This window comes from Poromitra crassiceps, assembly GCF_964638095.1.
Source record: "Poromitra crassiceps genome assembly, chromosome: 4".
Lineage (NCBI taxonomy): Eukaryota > Metazoa > Chordata > Actinopteri > Beryciformes > Melamphaidae > Poromitra > Poromitra crassiceps.
The window spans coordinates 22,004,718-22,022,217 of NC_139626.1; the positions used below are offsets into that span (position 1 = coordinate 22,004,718).

Sequence of the window (17,500 nt, forward strand, 5' to 3'; positions counted from 1 at the left end):
TACAAAGCGGGTTGAAAAGCGGCAACGTCCTCCTGTCATTTTGAGAAACACTAGCGTGAGATAGAGGCAACTAATTATTTTGACAATGATATATTTATGTTAATGCTACACATACTGTAGTCCAGCAGCGCACGTCCTACTATGGCGAAGGAATAGCCCGTCCTACTCTGCCTCTGATTGGCTCTCCCTGGTATTTTAACTAACCTTAATGCCCAATAGAGCTGAACAGTCACGTGACATCTCTTGCCCATCTCTTGCCCAAGTGAGTTCTCCATTCATTTTCTCCATAGACATTTTTCGAAAAATGGTTATATAATGACTTTTAAGGCTGGAACCAAGCCAACCAGTGACCTCCTGAATCGTGAGTGACCATAAAACATTTCACTTGGAGCAAAACCATAACACATTTCACTTGGAGCAAAAAACAAAAAATAAAGACGGGGGAAATCCCCATTGTTATTTTTTGTGTTTTTGAACAGAAACTATATGCACCTAATGGAGTACAGTGATTTAACTTTTTGATTTAGATTAGGATCAGATTAGATAGATTAGATAGGATTCCCTTGGTGTTTATCCGGCATCAACAGCTGTTTGCTGTGCCTAATGTTGCAGGTTAAAATCTACAGCTAGATTGCCCTCTAGTGGACGTTTGCCGTAACTGGAGCCTCCTCCAAAGCTTGATTTGCAGGCAGAGGAGTTGGCCACGGTGGGGTGAGATATACCAGATATACACCACCCCACCACCCACCAGCCCTCTTCTGCCCCCCCGCAACAGCAGTCTATCTCCTCTGTCAGTATTCTGAGCATTTGCCTCACTGGCTGTATTTATAGGCATTGATACTTCTCATGGACAGACTGGACATAACTCCGACTTACAGAGCCACACAGCTGAATATGTTGTGCATGTGCGCGTGTGTTCCTGTGTGTTCACAAGAGTGTGTGTGTGTGTGTGTGTGTGTGTGTGTGTGTGTGTGTGTGTGTGTGTGTGTGTGTGTGTGTGTGTGTGTGTGTGTGTGTGTGTGTGTGTGTGTGTGTGATTTCAGGTGCTGGATGTTCATGCACTTACATGTGCTCACAACATGTCAGAACCAGGTTTATGATTACCACTGTGCTATCAGCTTTCTTCTTAGCTCATCATTTTTATGACAGTAACTCACGCTTTTCACACAAGTAGACAGTGAATAATGATTAAGTGATGGTGATGATCAAATGGAATACCTATGCAGTGACTGAGTTGTGCACTGAATAGACGTTATCGTAATGAGAGACCTGTCCTCTACTACCAGAGCCGGGACTGAAGGGCTCAGGTTAGGGCTTTGCTATAGTACGTGACGGGGGGGACAATAGGGACAGACTGTTGATTGAGGTGGCTGGGGAACTGTCCTTTCTCACATTACACACACACACACACACACACACACACACACACACACACACACACACACACACACACACACACACACACACACACACACACACATATTGCCGTGGGCTTTGGATATGGCATTGTTGGCTGTGGTATAGAGTTGGGCGACAGCAGTAGTTAGGGGTCTGGAGTGAAGTGGCAACAGCAGAGAATGGCAGATCAGCAAAGAGTTATGAGCAAGTTGTTCTCTATAACCTATAACTGGCCTTAGTAACACACACACACACACACACACACACACACACACACACACACACACACACACACACACACAAGGACAGGGAGACTCCTCACCCGAGGATGCTTAGACACTGTGTCATTGTGTGTGCGTGTGCGTGTGCGTGTGCATGTGTGTGTGTGTGTGTGTGTGTGTGTGTGTGTGTGTGTGTGTGTGTGTGTGCGTGTGTGTGCGTGCGTGCGTGTGTGTGTGTGTGTGTGTGGGTGCCTGCGAATGTGTGTGTACGACATGCGTGCGTGTGTGTGTGTGTGTGTGTGGGACAGGTGCTTGATGCCTGTCAGACAGACAGGAATAGTGGGCTGACATCATGTGTTGGTTTGGGTTGTGCTGGATAGAGACAAAGGTCTTTACATGGGCCGTGGCCTGAGAGAAGAAGGGGAAGACAGAGGGAGAGACTAAACGGTCAGTCAGAGTAGCACTGGAAACTCTCCACTGCTGCGTGTGTGTGGGTGTGTGACGTGAGGGAGGTTATACAGGGATATACACACACACACTTGCGAGATGAGGGACCTCACATCTCCTTCGGGGTTTGACCTGTGTGGACACACAGTCCCATACACTGTGTACGCAGGTAAGAGACATATTTGCTCACACATGTAACTCAATTTACATGCAGAATAACTGGAACTGGAACTATACCGTTTGAAGTGGATGTTTCTTTCTCTCCAGATGAATCAGAATTCGTTATTATACTTTTTTTTGCACTATAGTAAGTTATTACAGTTCAAGCAGTTGTGAAAGTTGTATGTTAAATCTTGTTAATGTTTGTTGGTATTTGATTGAGTGGACTTGACTGATGTTGGTGACTGACGGTAATGATTAGGGCTGGGTATCGGTACTAGGTATCGACCGAAATAACCCAGTACCAAGTATTGAAACTTCTCCAGTCAAGCGATCCCTGCATTCCATCCTTTTTCTACACAGATCTAGAAAAAAAAAGGTTTTGTTTGCAGCCAATCACCACAAGCCTTCTTCGATTTAATGCGACGTGTGATTGGCCTACTATCGCAGCAGTTACAACCCATACAGTCTGTGATGGTGAAGTCAAGCACGGTGTATGTGATGGAGTTGACCAAAACATAAAATAAATTAATTGAATCAAGTACTCTACTGGCATCGGTATCTGATATCGTATTTTTTTAAACGATACCTATCCCTACTAATGATAGGTGAGACATTTAGCTAATACTGAGGTATCACTCCACCTGTGCATCTTATGATGGTTTTCTAGAGATGCATGATGCAGATTACTTCTCCCCCGGTTGAGGGTGACATTGATTTCCTTGGAAACTGAAATACATTATAATGAAGTTTGATAGTCTGATTTGTCTTATTCCTGTATTGGTTGTTGTATCTTGGTAAAGGCAACTGTTTTTGTCAATGTATGGAAGTGATACAGAATGTGGATGTGTGACTGAGTGCAGTTACAGTAGTAAGTTTGTGAGGATGTTCATGTGAGATGAGGCGAGATACTAAAGAAGACTTAAATAGCCTTACACTCAGCAGAGATACAGACACACACACACACACACACACACACACACACACACACACACACACACACACACACACACACACACACACACACACACACACACACACACACACACACACACACACACACACACACACACACACACACACACACACACACACGCAACACAGATGCCCTGATGTCACCTTCCTGGACGTGTGACTCAACATTGGAGAGCAGTCGGAATTGGTTGTTCTAAATCCACAGCACACTCTCCTCCCGTCGCTGGTAATCCTCAAACCAGCTCCTCACTGAGACAATACTTGCATAAATCAGGCTCCACTCGGAGTCGCTGAGGTGTCATTTCCGTTGCCTGCGTCTTATGTATTCATCAAAAGTCTCATAACCTGCTCTCTGTTTTTCTGCCCCCCCCCTCTCTCTCTCTCTCTCCCCTCCTCTCCCCCCCTCTCTCTCTCTCTCTCTCCTCTCCTCTCCCCCCCTCTCTCTCTCTCTTCCTCTCTCTCTCTCCCCTCTCTTCCTCTCTCTCTCTCTCTCCTCTCTCTTCCTCTCTCTCTCTCTCCCTCCCTCTCTCTCTCCTCTCTCTTCCTCTCTCTCCCTCCCTCTCTCTCTCTCTCTCTCTCTCCTCTCTCTTCCTCTCTCTCTCCTCTCTCTTCCTCTCTCTCTCCTCTCCCTCCCCCCCCTCTCTCCTCTCTCTTCCTCTCTCTCCCTCCCTCTCTCTCTCTCTCTCTCTCTCTCTCCTCTCTCTCTCTCTCCCTCCCTCTCTCTCTCCTCTCTCTCTCTCTCTCCCTCCCTCTCTCCCTCCCTCTCTCTCTCCCTCCCTCCCTCTCTCGCTCTCTCTCTCTTCCTCTCTGTCAGAGTTGCACCGTGGGGAGAGTGTGGTGGAGAAGCAGGTGAAAGAGGCGCGTACCAAATGCCGCTCTATCGCCTCTTTGCTGACTGATGCTCCCAACCCCAACTCTAAAGGAGTGCTTATGTTCAAGAAACGCCGGCAGAGGGCCAAGAAGTACACGCTGACCTGCTTTGGCAAGGCGGAGGGAGAGGGAGGGGAGACAGAGGGAGAGACAGGAGGGGAGACAGAGGAGGAAGGGGGAAGCTCTTTTCTAAGTGGCTCAGATGTTGAGGAAGAGGGGTTCTCGGCGTCCTTTGACCCGACGTGGGATAGTGGCTACCTAGACCTGCTGGACAGGAGAAGCTCCGCCTGCCCATCAACCACACCGACTACTCCAACAACTAATCACAGTCCAGGGCTGGACATCTCAACCTATCAGAGTCCAGGGTTGGCGGTATCAGGGTTGGGCGGCTCGGCCTATCAAGGCTCGAGGCTGGAGAGCGGCGGCACGAAGCGACCTATCAGTACCCACCCTGCTTCTAACCCCGCCTACATGTCTCCCCCAGCTGTGGCTATGACCAATGGGGGGTCAGTAGCTGTGAGCCGGGCTAGTGTTGTTCTGAGCCCGCCCTCTCAGACACTCCTTCCAAATCAAAATGGACACCATGGCAACCCCAATCCTAATCTGAATTTTAACCCTAACCAAAACATAGACTCAGATCAGAACCTGAACATCAACCTTAGTCCTAATCCGGGGAGTGTTCTGAACTGCACCGCGCGCCCCTTCACCCCCGGCCCTGCCGCTGCTCGTGCGTCCGTTACCCCCGTGGCGTTCCGCGCTCCCCAACCCAAACCCGCCGCTGTAACCACGGTGACCAAACCCGTCGTTACCATGGTGACCATCCCGCCTCCTCGCCAGCCGTCGGGGCCAGATGCCAGGAGAGCGGTGTCTAGCACCTCGCTCTACATCGCTCCGAGAAATAGCAACAACTCCTCTGTTCACACTCCCCCCTCTGTCCACTCTCCTCCCTCGGCGCTCTCGCCTGCCTCCTCTCTGGCCTCAGCTCCCACTAACCTACCGCCATTTTCTCCTCAGTCCTCAGTGCACGCCTCCCCCTTCTCTCCTCCCTCCACCCCTTTCTCTCCTTCTGCCGCTCCACCTCTCTCTCCTGCTGCTCCTCTGCTCTATCCATCACCTGCCCAGCCCTTTCCCCCTTCAGTCCCACAGCTGTTTCACTCTCCTCCTGGTCCTAACTATCCTCCTCCCACTCCTGGCATGTCTGCTCCTTCCTTCTCACCCCCACACCCCCTTGGTCCTGCCCAGGTCTACATCCAGGCACAGCTGTCCCCTCCTCCTCCCCATCCTCCGGCCCAGGCCCAACCTCCTCCACCTCTGTCCTTCAACCCCTATATCAACATGACGGGCACTGCGATTCCAAACGCTGCCGCGCCAGCAGCAGTGCCTCCCCAGGCTTCTGATTCGCTGGCGACACGTGAGCAGCGCATCTCCGTTCCCGCCGCTCGCACCGGCATCCTGGCGGAGGCCCGTCGACGCAGCAGCAAGAAGCCCATGTTCTGCTCGGTGCAGAACAAGGACGTTTCCCCGAACCCGGCCCTGCTGTCCATGCTCCAGAACATGAACGAGCACACCACGACGGGCCTGAGCTCTGTGGGGCAGAGAGGATGTGGGGCCGGGGCCGGCGGGGAGGCCGGGCACGAGTCGGGGCCCGAGGAGGACTGGCTGAGGCTGGGGGCCGAGGCTTGTAACTTCATGCAGGCCCAACGGGGGCCCAGACCTCCTCCTGTAGCGCCCAAACCGCAGGCCCCGCAGGTGCCACAGCTGGGGGGCAAGGGAGGGCAGCTGTTCGCCCGCAGGCAGAGCCGGATGGATCGCTACATGGAGGAGCGAGCTCCTTCCGTCGCTGCGGCACCCTACTCCCCTGCCCAGACGAGGGAGCCCTCGCCCACGCCCTCCCTCCCTGCTGCCTGGAAGTACTCCCCCAACATCCGTGCTCCACCTCCGATCAGCTACAACCCCCTGCTCTCACCCTCCTGCCCTCTCAAGGCCCAGAAGCCACAAAAGGCAGCAGAGGTGGAGCGGGCAGGTGGATCTAAAGGTGCTGGGAAGAAAGGGGGCATCAAGGCTGTGGACATTATGAGCCATCAGCCATACCAGCTCAACTCTTCTCTGTTCAGCTACGGGGGCGGGACTCCCCAGAACACCTCCCAGCTACCGATGAAGACAGCTCGAGTATGCGAGGTGAGGCGCTTCTCAACGCCCCCTCCCACAGCCACAGGCCCCGCCCTTAAAGTGATAGTGCCTCGCTCGGCCACAACACTAGGAGAGCCGCTGTGGCGCTCTGATGTCACTTCCCCTCCACTCTACCAGCCTCAGTGGGCCCCCTCCCCGCTGTCTCCCCCGCCTCCCCCTGCCCCTACCGCCCCCCTCCCTCAGCTCCCCACCCTGGCTTCCAATCCACTCCCAGTCCCTACCTTCACCCACCTGCAGCCCTCCAGCACCGCTCAGGCCAACAGGCAGTTTAAGAGCGCTCCGGATCTGAGTCCACTGGGCCCTGCTGGTGTCCCTCGGCCCGTATCCAGCAGCACCCAACCAGCCAGGGGACCCAGGCCCAGGTTCAGCACTTCCAACCTGGGGCTGCAACCCTGCGTCTGGCGCCCTGGATTCAATATGCACTGAAAAGACACTGGACACAATAAAGTGACCAGCTGCTGCACTAAGGGAACAACAGAGAGCAGAGTCCATGTGTTTTCAGTACTTGTAGAGTTGTTATTCGGCGTTGAGGTTTAGGATTTAATCAATCACATGTTTTTGATCATCAGTTTGGATCTGACACACATAGCACATTGTATCAGTTTCATGTAACCTTGTCTACTTCAACACATTTGTTATTGCATTTGATCATCATTAAAGGGAACACTGTGTTTTGTTAAGGAAATGTTTTATATTGTGGAAACCCAAGAAAGGCCAGGTAAAAAAAAAAAAAAGGAAATCGGTGGCAAATTGAAAGGCTGTTGAGGATGTTGAGGACAACTGAAATAAAGTTGTTTTCTGTAAATAGTTTTTAAACGTGAATGTTAAGGAACTATGTTTGAATAGACCGAAGAATGGAGGATGTGCAAAAGACAAGCCTGTGGAGAGAGAATAGCTGAAGATGAGAATAAAGATGGAGAGGACAGGAGAAACTCAAAAAATAGAGATGTTCGAGACTGAACTGTAACAGGTGGGGATTTGACTTAGCTTAAATCGGTATACTGAGTGTACATCCTACCTGTTTCCTTCCCAACCATATCATATCAGAAAAGGTGCCATTTCATGTCACGTTACTACTACACTATTACTTATTGTTATATTTGTATTTGTATTGTATTTATTTTTGTTCATGCATCCAAAAGGCACATGCAGATTCACAGTTGAATACAGTACACAATGTAGGGCACATGAAAGGTAGACCCCAAAGAAGCAAGAAATGCTTATGGTAGGGGACCCAAGACATCAAAACGGCAAAACAGACAATACACTTACGCCATACACACCCAGCCACTCATCCATCCCCCCACCCCCGCACACACGCAAGCACCCACACACACACACACACACACACACACACACACACACCAAATACATCATACAATTTAGAGCAAGACACATTGCTCATTACAATATATCTTAGTCAGACAAGTAGCAATCAATTACACGTACTATGTGGACAGTAACTTCTTTCTAACATTTTTTTTGAAAGATGAAAAGGACATTTTGATGAAACCATCATATATTACAAGTGAGAACCTGTCAGGATTTGTGTTTGATGATTGCGAGTGTCATGTTTGTAGTTGCACTCTGCGGTGTGCGCTTTGTTGTTTTCTTCTTCTGTGGTTTTTCACAAGGTGAGGAGCACTGTTTTTGGGGAGGCATTTAGACTGGATTTCTGATCTGCTGATAGGAAAAAAAGCAATGTGACAAGTCTGTTTAGCAGTGATTCTTTTGCCACATAGACACACGGCTGAATAAAAATAGACGTGACTCACCTCAGCTGTCATGCTGTCTCTTCCTGTGTCACCCACGCCTCACACCAGCCCTCTGTATCTCCTCCTCTCTCTCTTTCTTTCTTTCTTTCTTTCTTTCTTTCTTTCTTTCTTTCTCACTCACAAACTTATTCTGACTTCACTGATGGCTGAATCGTTGCCTCTGAATCAAAAGAAAGCTCAGAGATCATTGATGCAGTCTTTTTATGAACTTTCACCACAGGGAGGCACTATAGGCATTAGCATGCAGACTTGCTGTCCACTCCGTAGTCTCATAAATATTACACTGGTAAAATGCTTAACAATAATAAGTACCCTAGGGGAAGACAAATGGATTCCCTTTGATTCAATATTGTTTTATTGATTTACATACATACAAACATCTAAAGTGACAGCACACAGTCCACTGCGTACACCTAATTCAATTAATTCATTTTGATTAAAATCATACATCCTAATTCTACAATAATTAATCACAGTTGGAAATGGTCTTGTAGGATTCTTGGGCTACGTTGCAAAGTGGTTTACAGTAATGACAGGAACCTGGTCGTGCTGTGAAACCCGACCTTGGCCACATCTAACCTATGACCCCTAAGTGGGATCAGGTGGCAGATGGTGCTAACTTTAGCAGCTAACTTTAGTCCTGTTCAGGTCCGTCGGTCTACTGCTGTGTTAGTGGAGGGCACAACGTAGGAAGCGCCTTGCCCTCCAGTGAACATACTCGTTTTTTCAACAGTGTAGGTTATTGGTATTTTGAAAGATACATCCTGAAGCTGCACCTATAGGACGAATCGGCGTGACGTCACAACAACAACAAATTCCCCAGAAATGCGGAAGCCCACAGTAGTTAACTAGTATGAGTTGTGCCAAGCAAACGTTAATATCTCAAAAACTTTACATGACATTGCTTACATTTTGACATTCTGAGTGAGAGCAGAAGTAGCTCAAGAGTTTGATGTATAAATATGGATGTCGTGGTAAAGTTGTGTGAACTGTCGCAGTTGTTAAAATGTAAACCGCACAGCCGGGCCTAGAGTGAGCACGCAAGGCTGGCTCCATAGGGTCCTATTGCCGTTTGCCCCCAGTGATGCGGTTTGTTTACCAAAATGCTGATCGGCTGATCCCTCGTATAGCAATGACTGAAGAAGCACTTGGCCACATCATCAGTCTCTATTTCTCCCCTCTTCCTCTCTCCCTCCTTCTCAATCACTCTCCCTCTTTCTCCTTCTCAAGTGTACACTCGGTTTCATGCACGTGTGAGCGTGCGCACACACACACACACACACATGCACAGCCTATTTCACCTATTTTTGGAGCCGTTAATCTCCAGCTATTTGGCCCAGTGATTAAACTCTTAAACGCTTAATTCTGATGGCTTTATTACAATGTGATTGCGAGTGGAGGGGAAGTGTCCACCTCCTCTCGTCGCTCAGCCAAAAGAGACTCTTTGCTCGCACCATGTTTGTGGGTCAAAAGAATGACATGAGCGTTTGGGGTCAAGGGTCAGAGTTGAGGGGTGGGTCAGGCCATTTTCAATCTTCTGTGGCTCGCTTTGAACATTTCAGGGTTGTTATTATGGCCATTATAAGAATAGTTCCTTTGCTGTTGTTTTCTTGCTATTCTTTTATTATTATTTTTTATTCACTGATGTCTCTGGTTGGATAAAAGATTAACAGATACAATAAAATGGCAGGGGATTATATTAAAACAAACTCCAATGCTGGAAAAATCTCTCTCGCTGGTCAGTCAGTGAGATGAGGACACAGACTGACGCTGGTAAGCACAGACTAGGCCTGAACTTGGTCATCTCAACCTGGGTGCAGAAAGACCCAGGAAAAGGGGGAGCGGGGCAGGGAAGGGAAACACATCAACAAAAACCACTATTGCCCTTGCAGGATTTCCCCCAGAAAAGTTGTTAGGCCTGGTGACAACTGTCTTTTGTGACGGGGTCCAGTGCGGACCAGTGACAGATTGAGGCCTGCGTTATTGTAGCTATAGATTCTGTGATAACAGAATCACCGACGGAATCATGGAAATGAGAATTGAGAAAGAAAGACCTTAAAAATACATAAAAAAAAATAATCAGGCCCGTGGGAGAGGTCAACTTGAAACCCTGGCCCTTCAGCCCAGTTTACACCAATGATTCACAACGAGACAAGTATAGTTGCAAATTTCAACCCAACAATAAGGTGTGTACACCTGAGTGACAGGTCAGGGAAAGACAGAGCAAGAATGTCACATGACAAGATCTTCTCTGTCCTGAAATTATCTTCTTCATTCCCGGAAGGTGCGGTGGGAAGGATGCTGCGGTTCACAAGCTGGAAGATCTTCCCCAACAAAAGGTCCTATATGCCTGAGCATGTTGCACCTTGGCAGATGACTGTAGAGCTCCAGTACTCAGCTGAGTCCCTTCCTTGCTGTTGGTCTATAGATAGCTAAGCCCAGAGGAGCATCTGCAAGACAGTATCAGTCATCCTACCAACCTCTGAACTCTGAACCCCACCCCCTCCCTCCCCCTATCCACCCTAGTCAACCCACCCTGACACCCCCCCCCCCCCCCAGGCCTGGTCCATAGCCCTGCAACAGCCCTACCGATAGGGTTTCACTCTCTCTGGGGCGTAGAGGAGGGCAGTCAGTAAGACACAGCCTCTGGGACTCAAAATCTACCTGGGGAATCTACTTCGTCTTCTGACCCCCACCTGTTCTGGGACCTTTTTGGGGACCTGCCACTTCTCTTTCGGTGGATACCTGGGTCGTAGGTAAGGCATCCAAGAAAGCGTGTGACAGCATGAATAACATACATAAACACGTTCTCTGTCATACATGCCGCACATGTTGACGGATTACCCAGTGCTGCTGGTAACCGACTTGTCAAATAACTCTGAATCCTCTTTGGGCTTTAAGGAGACATTTTATACTCTGATACCTTTGATTGCTGTGGCCGACACATGTTGGCAAGGCCCTGCCAGAGGAGCCCCCGTCCCGTCGGTGGTGTATCATGTTCTGTATCCTGTGTAGAGGCATATGCCAATTGATACATTCATGAATGAAGCAATTAGACGAAGATGCTCAACCCACCATTACAGAAGTGACTGGTTGCCATTCTTTGGTCTCCTCGAGCTTAGCTGCTGTTATTAAACTCTTTCTAAATCACAAACACATTTGACAAACATATTGCCGCCTCACAACTTTAGAGCCAATCAGTGGCTTGAATGGCAAATAAACAAAAGGTGAATGAATTTCCTCTCTCACAGCTCCTCGCCACCAGCTCTTACCTAAAGCTGTGGTAGGTGAGGAATGTGGCCCAGTGCAGCGGGTTTTTAGTGCAGGAGCAGGGCGCTTCTTGGGAATGGATGGATGTGTGCATTTGGGAATGTGCTGACTGATACTCTTCCTCCTCAGCTGTCCCCGGAGATTTATCTGCAGCTAAAACAGGCCGGGCCGTGGGGGACAGGAGCGCCCCTCTGCCCACCGGGCGGTAACAGGAGCCAGGCCCTCACGCTGCTCCTCTTAGCCTCCATCAGCCTCCCACCGTCATTCCCAGAAACAAATTCCCAGAATCTCCAAAACGCCTGTAATCTCCCATTTAATCCATGGCCAGTGTCTCCTATTTACAAAGCCATTTTGGATGTGAGCGTCCACGTGTGTGTCTGTGTTTGTGCCTGTGCCTTTACGTCTGTCATGTGTGTGTGTGTGTGTGTGTGTGTGTGTGTGTGTGTGTGTGTGTGTGTGTGTGTGTGTGTGTGTGTGTGTGTGTGTGACTCGCGCTGGTGACAGTCCCCCTCAATGCTGTGCTGTAGAACATGGGTATATAAAAATAGCTTGGCGCAGGATTGAATCCCAGGCTAGGAAGTGAGCTTCAATTACAGCTGATGAAAAGCAATTACATTAACTGTCTCCCTATGGATGGGCCCCTTCTCTTGTACTGGGACTCACCTCCAGCCTTACATAATTGCTTTCGACCCTGTGCAATAGACAGTGACACACTGCTAGCCCCCATCTGAGTAGTTAGTCAAGAGAGACACGAGCTGCCATGGGGAATAAGTGTCCTCAGGGGTATCATGCAGGGGCTATGCTGGTGAATCAGCAAACTATGCTTCACTTAATTAGGGTTCCTAGTGAGGTTATGCTGTAGCTTGCTAGAGTATGGGAATTGCTTTAGAAGACCACCATAAACTAATAACTCCTAAAATATACATAATATTTAGTTTTTATTGTATCAAATTTGTCTTGATGCTGGCTCTTGCTACATGTTAATGTAGCACCTTATTCACCTTATGTAGCCCCGCCCACTTGACCCACTTGTGTTAAGACTTCCTGTTCAAAACACAGTCTGTTTTACCTGGTCACTAATACTGTACTGTCACAGGAAGTGTAAACACAATAGGAAGTAACTGGCTGACCCCTGTGTTGGAACATAAGGTGAATAGACTTGGCCAAATAGGCTACTCTTTGAGTAGCCTATTTGGGTCTTAGATCTGGGTCTCTCAAGCCAGTCTATCTCTTTCAGAATCTTTGAAGGCTCCAGAGACGGTCTGTACTTCAACCAATTAAGATTTGGACAGAGGAAGTTGTCATCTTCGAAAGCAAAAAACAAACAAACAAACAAACAAACAAACAAACAAACAAACAAAACAACAAACAAACCAACAAAAAAACGCTTCAGACCGGAAGTTCGATGGTATTCAAACAATCACGACACTAAAATAAATGTATAAATAAATACAAATATCTTGTCCAATTTCCATTTCTGCTCAGCATCTAGCTAGCTAGGATTCGAATCGTTTATTTTCCAGTCAGATGCAACTGCACAGGGACATGGAAATGAGCAGATACCCCCGTTATTTTGACCGGACATCCTGCCTTATGTTGACCGGAGGTCCTGCCTTATGTTGACCGGACATCCTGCGTTATTTTGACCGGAGGTCCTGCCTTATGTTGACCGGACATCCTGCCTTATGTTGACCGGACATCCTGCCTTATTTTGACCGGACATCCTGCCTTATGTTGACCGGACATCCTGCCTTATGTTGACCTGACATCCTGCCTTATGTTGACCGGACATCCTGCCTTATTTTGATCGGATATCCTGTCTTATTTTGACCGGACATCCTGCCTTATTTTGACCGGATATCCTGTCTTATTTTGACCGGACATCCTGCGTTATTTTGACCGGACATCCTGCCTTATGTTGACCGGACATCCTGCCTTATGTTGACCGGACATCCTGCCTTATGTTGACCGGACATCCTGCCTTATGTTGACCGGACATCCTGCGTTATTTTGACCGGACATCCTGCCTTATGTTGACCTGACATCCTGCCTTATGTTGACCGGACATCCTGCCTTATGTTGACCGGACATCCTGCCTTATGTTGACCGGACATCCTGCCTTATGTTGACCGGACATCCTGCCTTATGTTGACCGGACATCCTGCCTTATGTTGACCGGACATCCTGCCTTATGTTGACCGGACATCCTGCGTTATTTTGACCGAACATCCTGCCTTATGTTGACCGGACATCCTGCCTTATTTTGACCGGACATCCTTCCTTATTTTGACCAGACATCCTGCCTTATTTTGGCCAGACATCCTGCCTTATTTTGACCGGACAACCTGCCTTATTTTGACCGGACATCCTGCCTTTGTCGTGAGAGAATAGGGTCTTAGCATTTGTTTAAACATGCTTTGATACAAGATTGGTGATGGGCTTTACAGTGAGTAGTAACTAACACTGTTTGAATGTAGTCAGTTGAAACAAACACTATTTTAAGGCGCAGAAAGCATGGAACTTTTCTTTCTTTCTTTCTTTCTTTCTTTCTTTCTTTCTTTCTTTCTTTCTTTCTTTCTTTCTTTCTTTCTTTCTTTCTTTCTTTCTCTCTTTGTGTATAATGTATCATTTCCAATCCAGACAACAGACAAGCATAATTTAACCCTTACAAAACACAGGGGACACAGAAGGAAGGGGGGGAGGGGGGGGGTTAAGAGTCCTATACGGGTTCTCTGGAAGTTTAACTTCCTCTGTTAAGTCACAGAGTTTCACAGCATTCTTTTTCTTCTTCATACATGTCAATGATAGGAAATTATGACACAGTTCCTTGCAAAAAGGGCAAAAAAATAGTTTTCAAATGCTTTTTTTATGTAAAAGGAACTTTCCAAAAATAATAATTGTGTTAATTGCTAAGTCATGTGTTCCATCTTGCATATAAATATACCAACCATCACAGTTTATACATTCATAAAACAAATGTTCTGTTGTTTCAATGAGTTCATCACAAAACGAACAATTGTTATTTTCAAAAACCAAAACGATCTCTTCAAAATTCACCAGAGGGATATATTCCATTAAGAAATTTTAAGTGATTTTCTTTGATTTTTGGTGGAATTGGGAATTTGAAAATGTTTGTTCTTAATTATTTCTCATCTTCATCTTTGGAAAAGTATCGTAAAATCGAGATTCTGTTTGATTAAAAAGGGTATAATTCCTTGACATTATGCTTTCCGAATTGTGATATTGGGCAATTTTTTATTATACATGAGATCATGACCATTAACCAAAAGTTTAGGAAGATTCAGATTTACATTACTTTGATACTAGACTCAGAATTCGCTTATTTCACTCCTTGAACACTCGGTCATAGTCTCAAAGGACCACCCCAATATGGCGTTGCAGGCTCAGCTAAATGGCCTCTTCATACATGTAGCAATCACAATAAAACAGTACTTGCCTCACACACAAGTCGCTACGGGCAATTCGAGCTGTATTTCAGCTCAAAAACAGCATTCTTTAGCTGTTTTCGGGTTTCAACTGTAGAACCATTTTTAGTGGTGCCTGCAACGCCATATTGGGGTGGTCCTTTGAGACTATGATCAACAAGTGAAATAAGCGAATTCTGAGGCTACTTTGATACAAGTTATGAGAAATCACAATTATAGATTGAACAAACACTAATGTTGTCAAGTAGGCTACGGTTTGAGCCAGGCTGGTGTATAATTGGTGCACTGCGGTCTCCGTTTCTCTGTTCCCTCCAATAGTCTGCCATCATGCCTCAGACAACTCCCGCCCCTCCTAACAAGAGGAAGAAGGCCAATAAGATCATCACCGACCTGTCCAACGTCACCCAGGATGGTAGGAGACACACACACACACACACACACACACACACACACACACACACACACACACACACACACACACACACACACACACACACACACACACACACACACACACACACACACACACACACACACACACACACACACACACACACACACACACACACACACACACACACACACACACACACACACACACAGGTGTAACACTTTGCCAGTCCCATTCATCCTCATCCCTCCCTCATCCCTCGAAGACCTTTCTATCTCTCCCATGTGATTTCATCCAATCCTGTAAATGTCATATCCAATTATAAGTCTCACTCTCTGGTTTCTGCTAGCTGCACAGTGTGTGTGTTTGTGTGTGTGTGTGTGTGTGTGTGTGTGTGTGTGTGCGTGTGTGTGTGTGTGTGTGCGTGTGCGTGTGCGTGTGCGTGTGCGTGTGCGTGTGCGTGTGCGTGTGCGTGCGCGTGTGCGTGTGCGTGTGTGTGTGTGTGTGTGTGTGTGTGTATGTGTGTAAAGGGCACTATGAGTGTAAATGAGATATCAGAAATAAGATTTAGATGTCATCTAAATCTTATTTCTCATATCTCATTTTACACCCATATCACAGAATATAAGCCATCTGCCCCGCACTCCACTGACGACCCACACCCAGCTTGAATGAGTTCTTCTGTCGCTTTGATAGACAACGCAGCCCTGACCCCATCCCCTGTGACACCTCTCATCTGCTCCAGCCCACCAACCCTCTTCCCCTCGCCCTCAATCTCAGCCCCCCCCCCTCCCCAGCAGCCCCCCCCCAACTCAACAGGTCTGTAGATGATGCCATAAACATGGCCCTCCACTCCATCCTCGACACTGCAGGAACCTACGCCAGCATCCTGTTTGTGGACTTTAGCTCGGCCTTAGACACGCTCTCCCAGCTGGGCGTGCCCGAGTCCATCTGCAGATGGACCATAGACTTCCTGACTAACAGGAAGCAGCACGTGAGGCTGGGGGAGCATGTCACAGACTCCCGGATCATCAGCACCGGAGCTGCCCAGGGTGGCGTCCTCTCCCCATACTACTTCTCCCTGTACACCAACAGCTGCACCTCCAGCCATCAGTCCATCTCCGCCTCCAGCCCAGTCTGTGTACACATGCAGGAGATTGACCATCTCGTGACTTGGTGCAGTCAAAACAACTTGGAGCTCAATGCTCAAAAGACAGTGGAGATGGTTATGGACTACAGGAGGAAAGCAGCCCCACCCTCCCCCATCATGGCGACTCCCCACTTGACACTGTGGAGTCCTTCCGCATCCTGGGGACCACCATTAGCCGGACCTGAAGTGTGAGCTGAACATCAGAGCTCTCACCAAGAACAACAGAGGATGTACTTTCTGCGGCAGCTGAAGAAGTTCAAAGTTCCAAAGGCAATGATGGTCTGCGGCCCGGTGGTTGGCGACCACTGGGCTAGATCACATAAAATGTATCAAATAGTGAATACCTTGGCATTATAATGATAATGAACGTAGGCTATCTGGTTTTTGCAGCCCGTGCTGCATGAATGAATAAATTAATATTTTATTTTCGTGTCTGGCTGCACGCAGCCCATCCCTTACGGGATTTTAAAGACAACAATTTTTCCAGTGCCAACACACTGACACAAAATAATAAACAGTATAAATACAATATATGACTCCAATCAGACCTACACAATTTTTTTGGCCTAACTATTCAAGATAGAGTGAAGGAGGGCAAGAAAAAGAAAAAGAGGATGTTAGCGGCTAGACAAGATGATGCAATTTACAATACAAACCACGTGAAGAATGCTTAGAAATGAAGACAAATTGAAACCTTGTTGGTATGATCTATCTACAGTGCCACTAAGCATAAGTTAGATGTTTCCTTCTGTTCCAGGCTTTATGGATATAATTAGATATTGCAAATGTATGGTTATTAAATAACAATTTAACAATATCGCTATCCAGGGACAGACTTACATGTGACGGTACTTTGTCAAAGAGTGTTTTTCTTAGGTCGTCATAGAATGGGCAGTACAGTAGAAAGTGGGTTTCATCCTCAACTACACCAAGCTCACAGTAGCCACATAGTCTTTCATCTACTTCTGTTCCAATGTACCGTCCTGTTTCAATATGTAGTGGTAATATCCCAGAACGAAACTGTGCACACAGAGATCGCTGGCTCTTATAATAGATCACAACATATTTTTCACAATCATACACAGATTTAAACTGACAATATGTACGTAATTTCGGTTTATCATTGATTTATTCCGTTCCAAACGTTTATGAACTGCATGTTCCATAAACCATAAAACGAGAAAGGCTTCCGCTAAAGGCTCTTGACA

The 17,500-nt window shown here is 47.4% G+C and overlaps 2 protein-coding genes across 2 annotated transcripts in view; both read left to right on the forward strand.

Annotated features, from left to right (window-relative positions):
- LOC310775060 (synaptopodin 2-like protein) overlaps positions 1-6,686 on the forward strand; it is a gene marked incomplete at both ends in the record, with an annotated part of 11,693 nt that extends 5,007 nt beyond the window's left edge. Inside the window, one exon of the mRNA XM_083635151.1 lies at positions 4,015-6,686. Coding sequence (XP_083491277.1) covers positions 4,015-6,686 — 2,672 coding nt within the window. The remainder of the gene's footprint in view (positions 1-4,014) is intronic.
- Positions 6,687-15,078: 8,392 nt separating this feature from the next.
- Positions 15,079-17,500, forward strand: part of myoz1b (myozenin 1b) — a gene marked incomplete at both ends in the record, with an annotated part of 12,307 nt that continues 9,885 nt past the window's right edge. The window contains one exon of the mRNA XM_083634760.1: positions 15,079-15,163. Within this exon, the coding sequence (XP_083490886.1) occupies positions 15,079-15,163 (85 nt within the window). The remainder of the gene's footprint in view (positions 15,164-17,500) is intronic.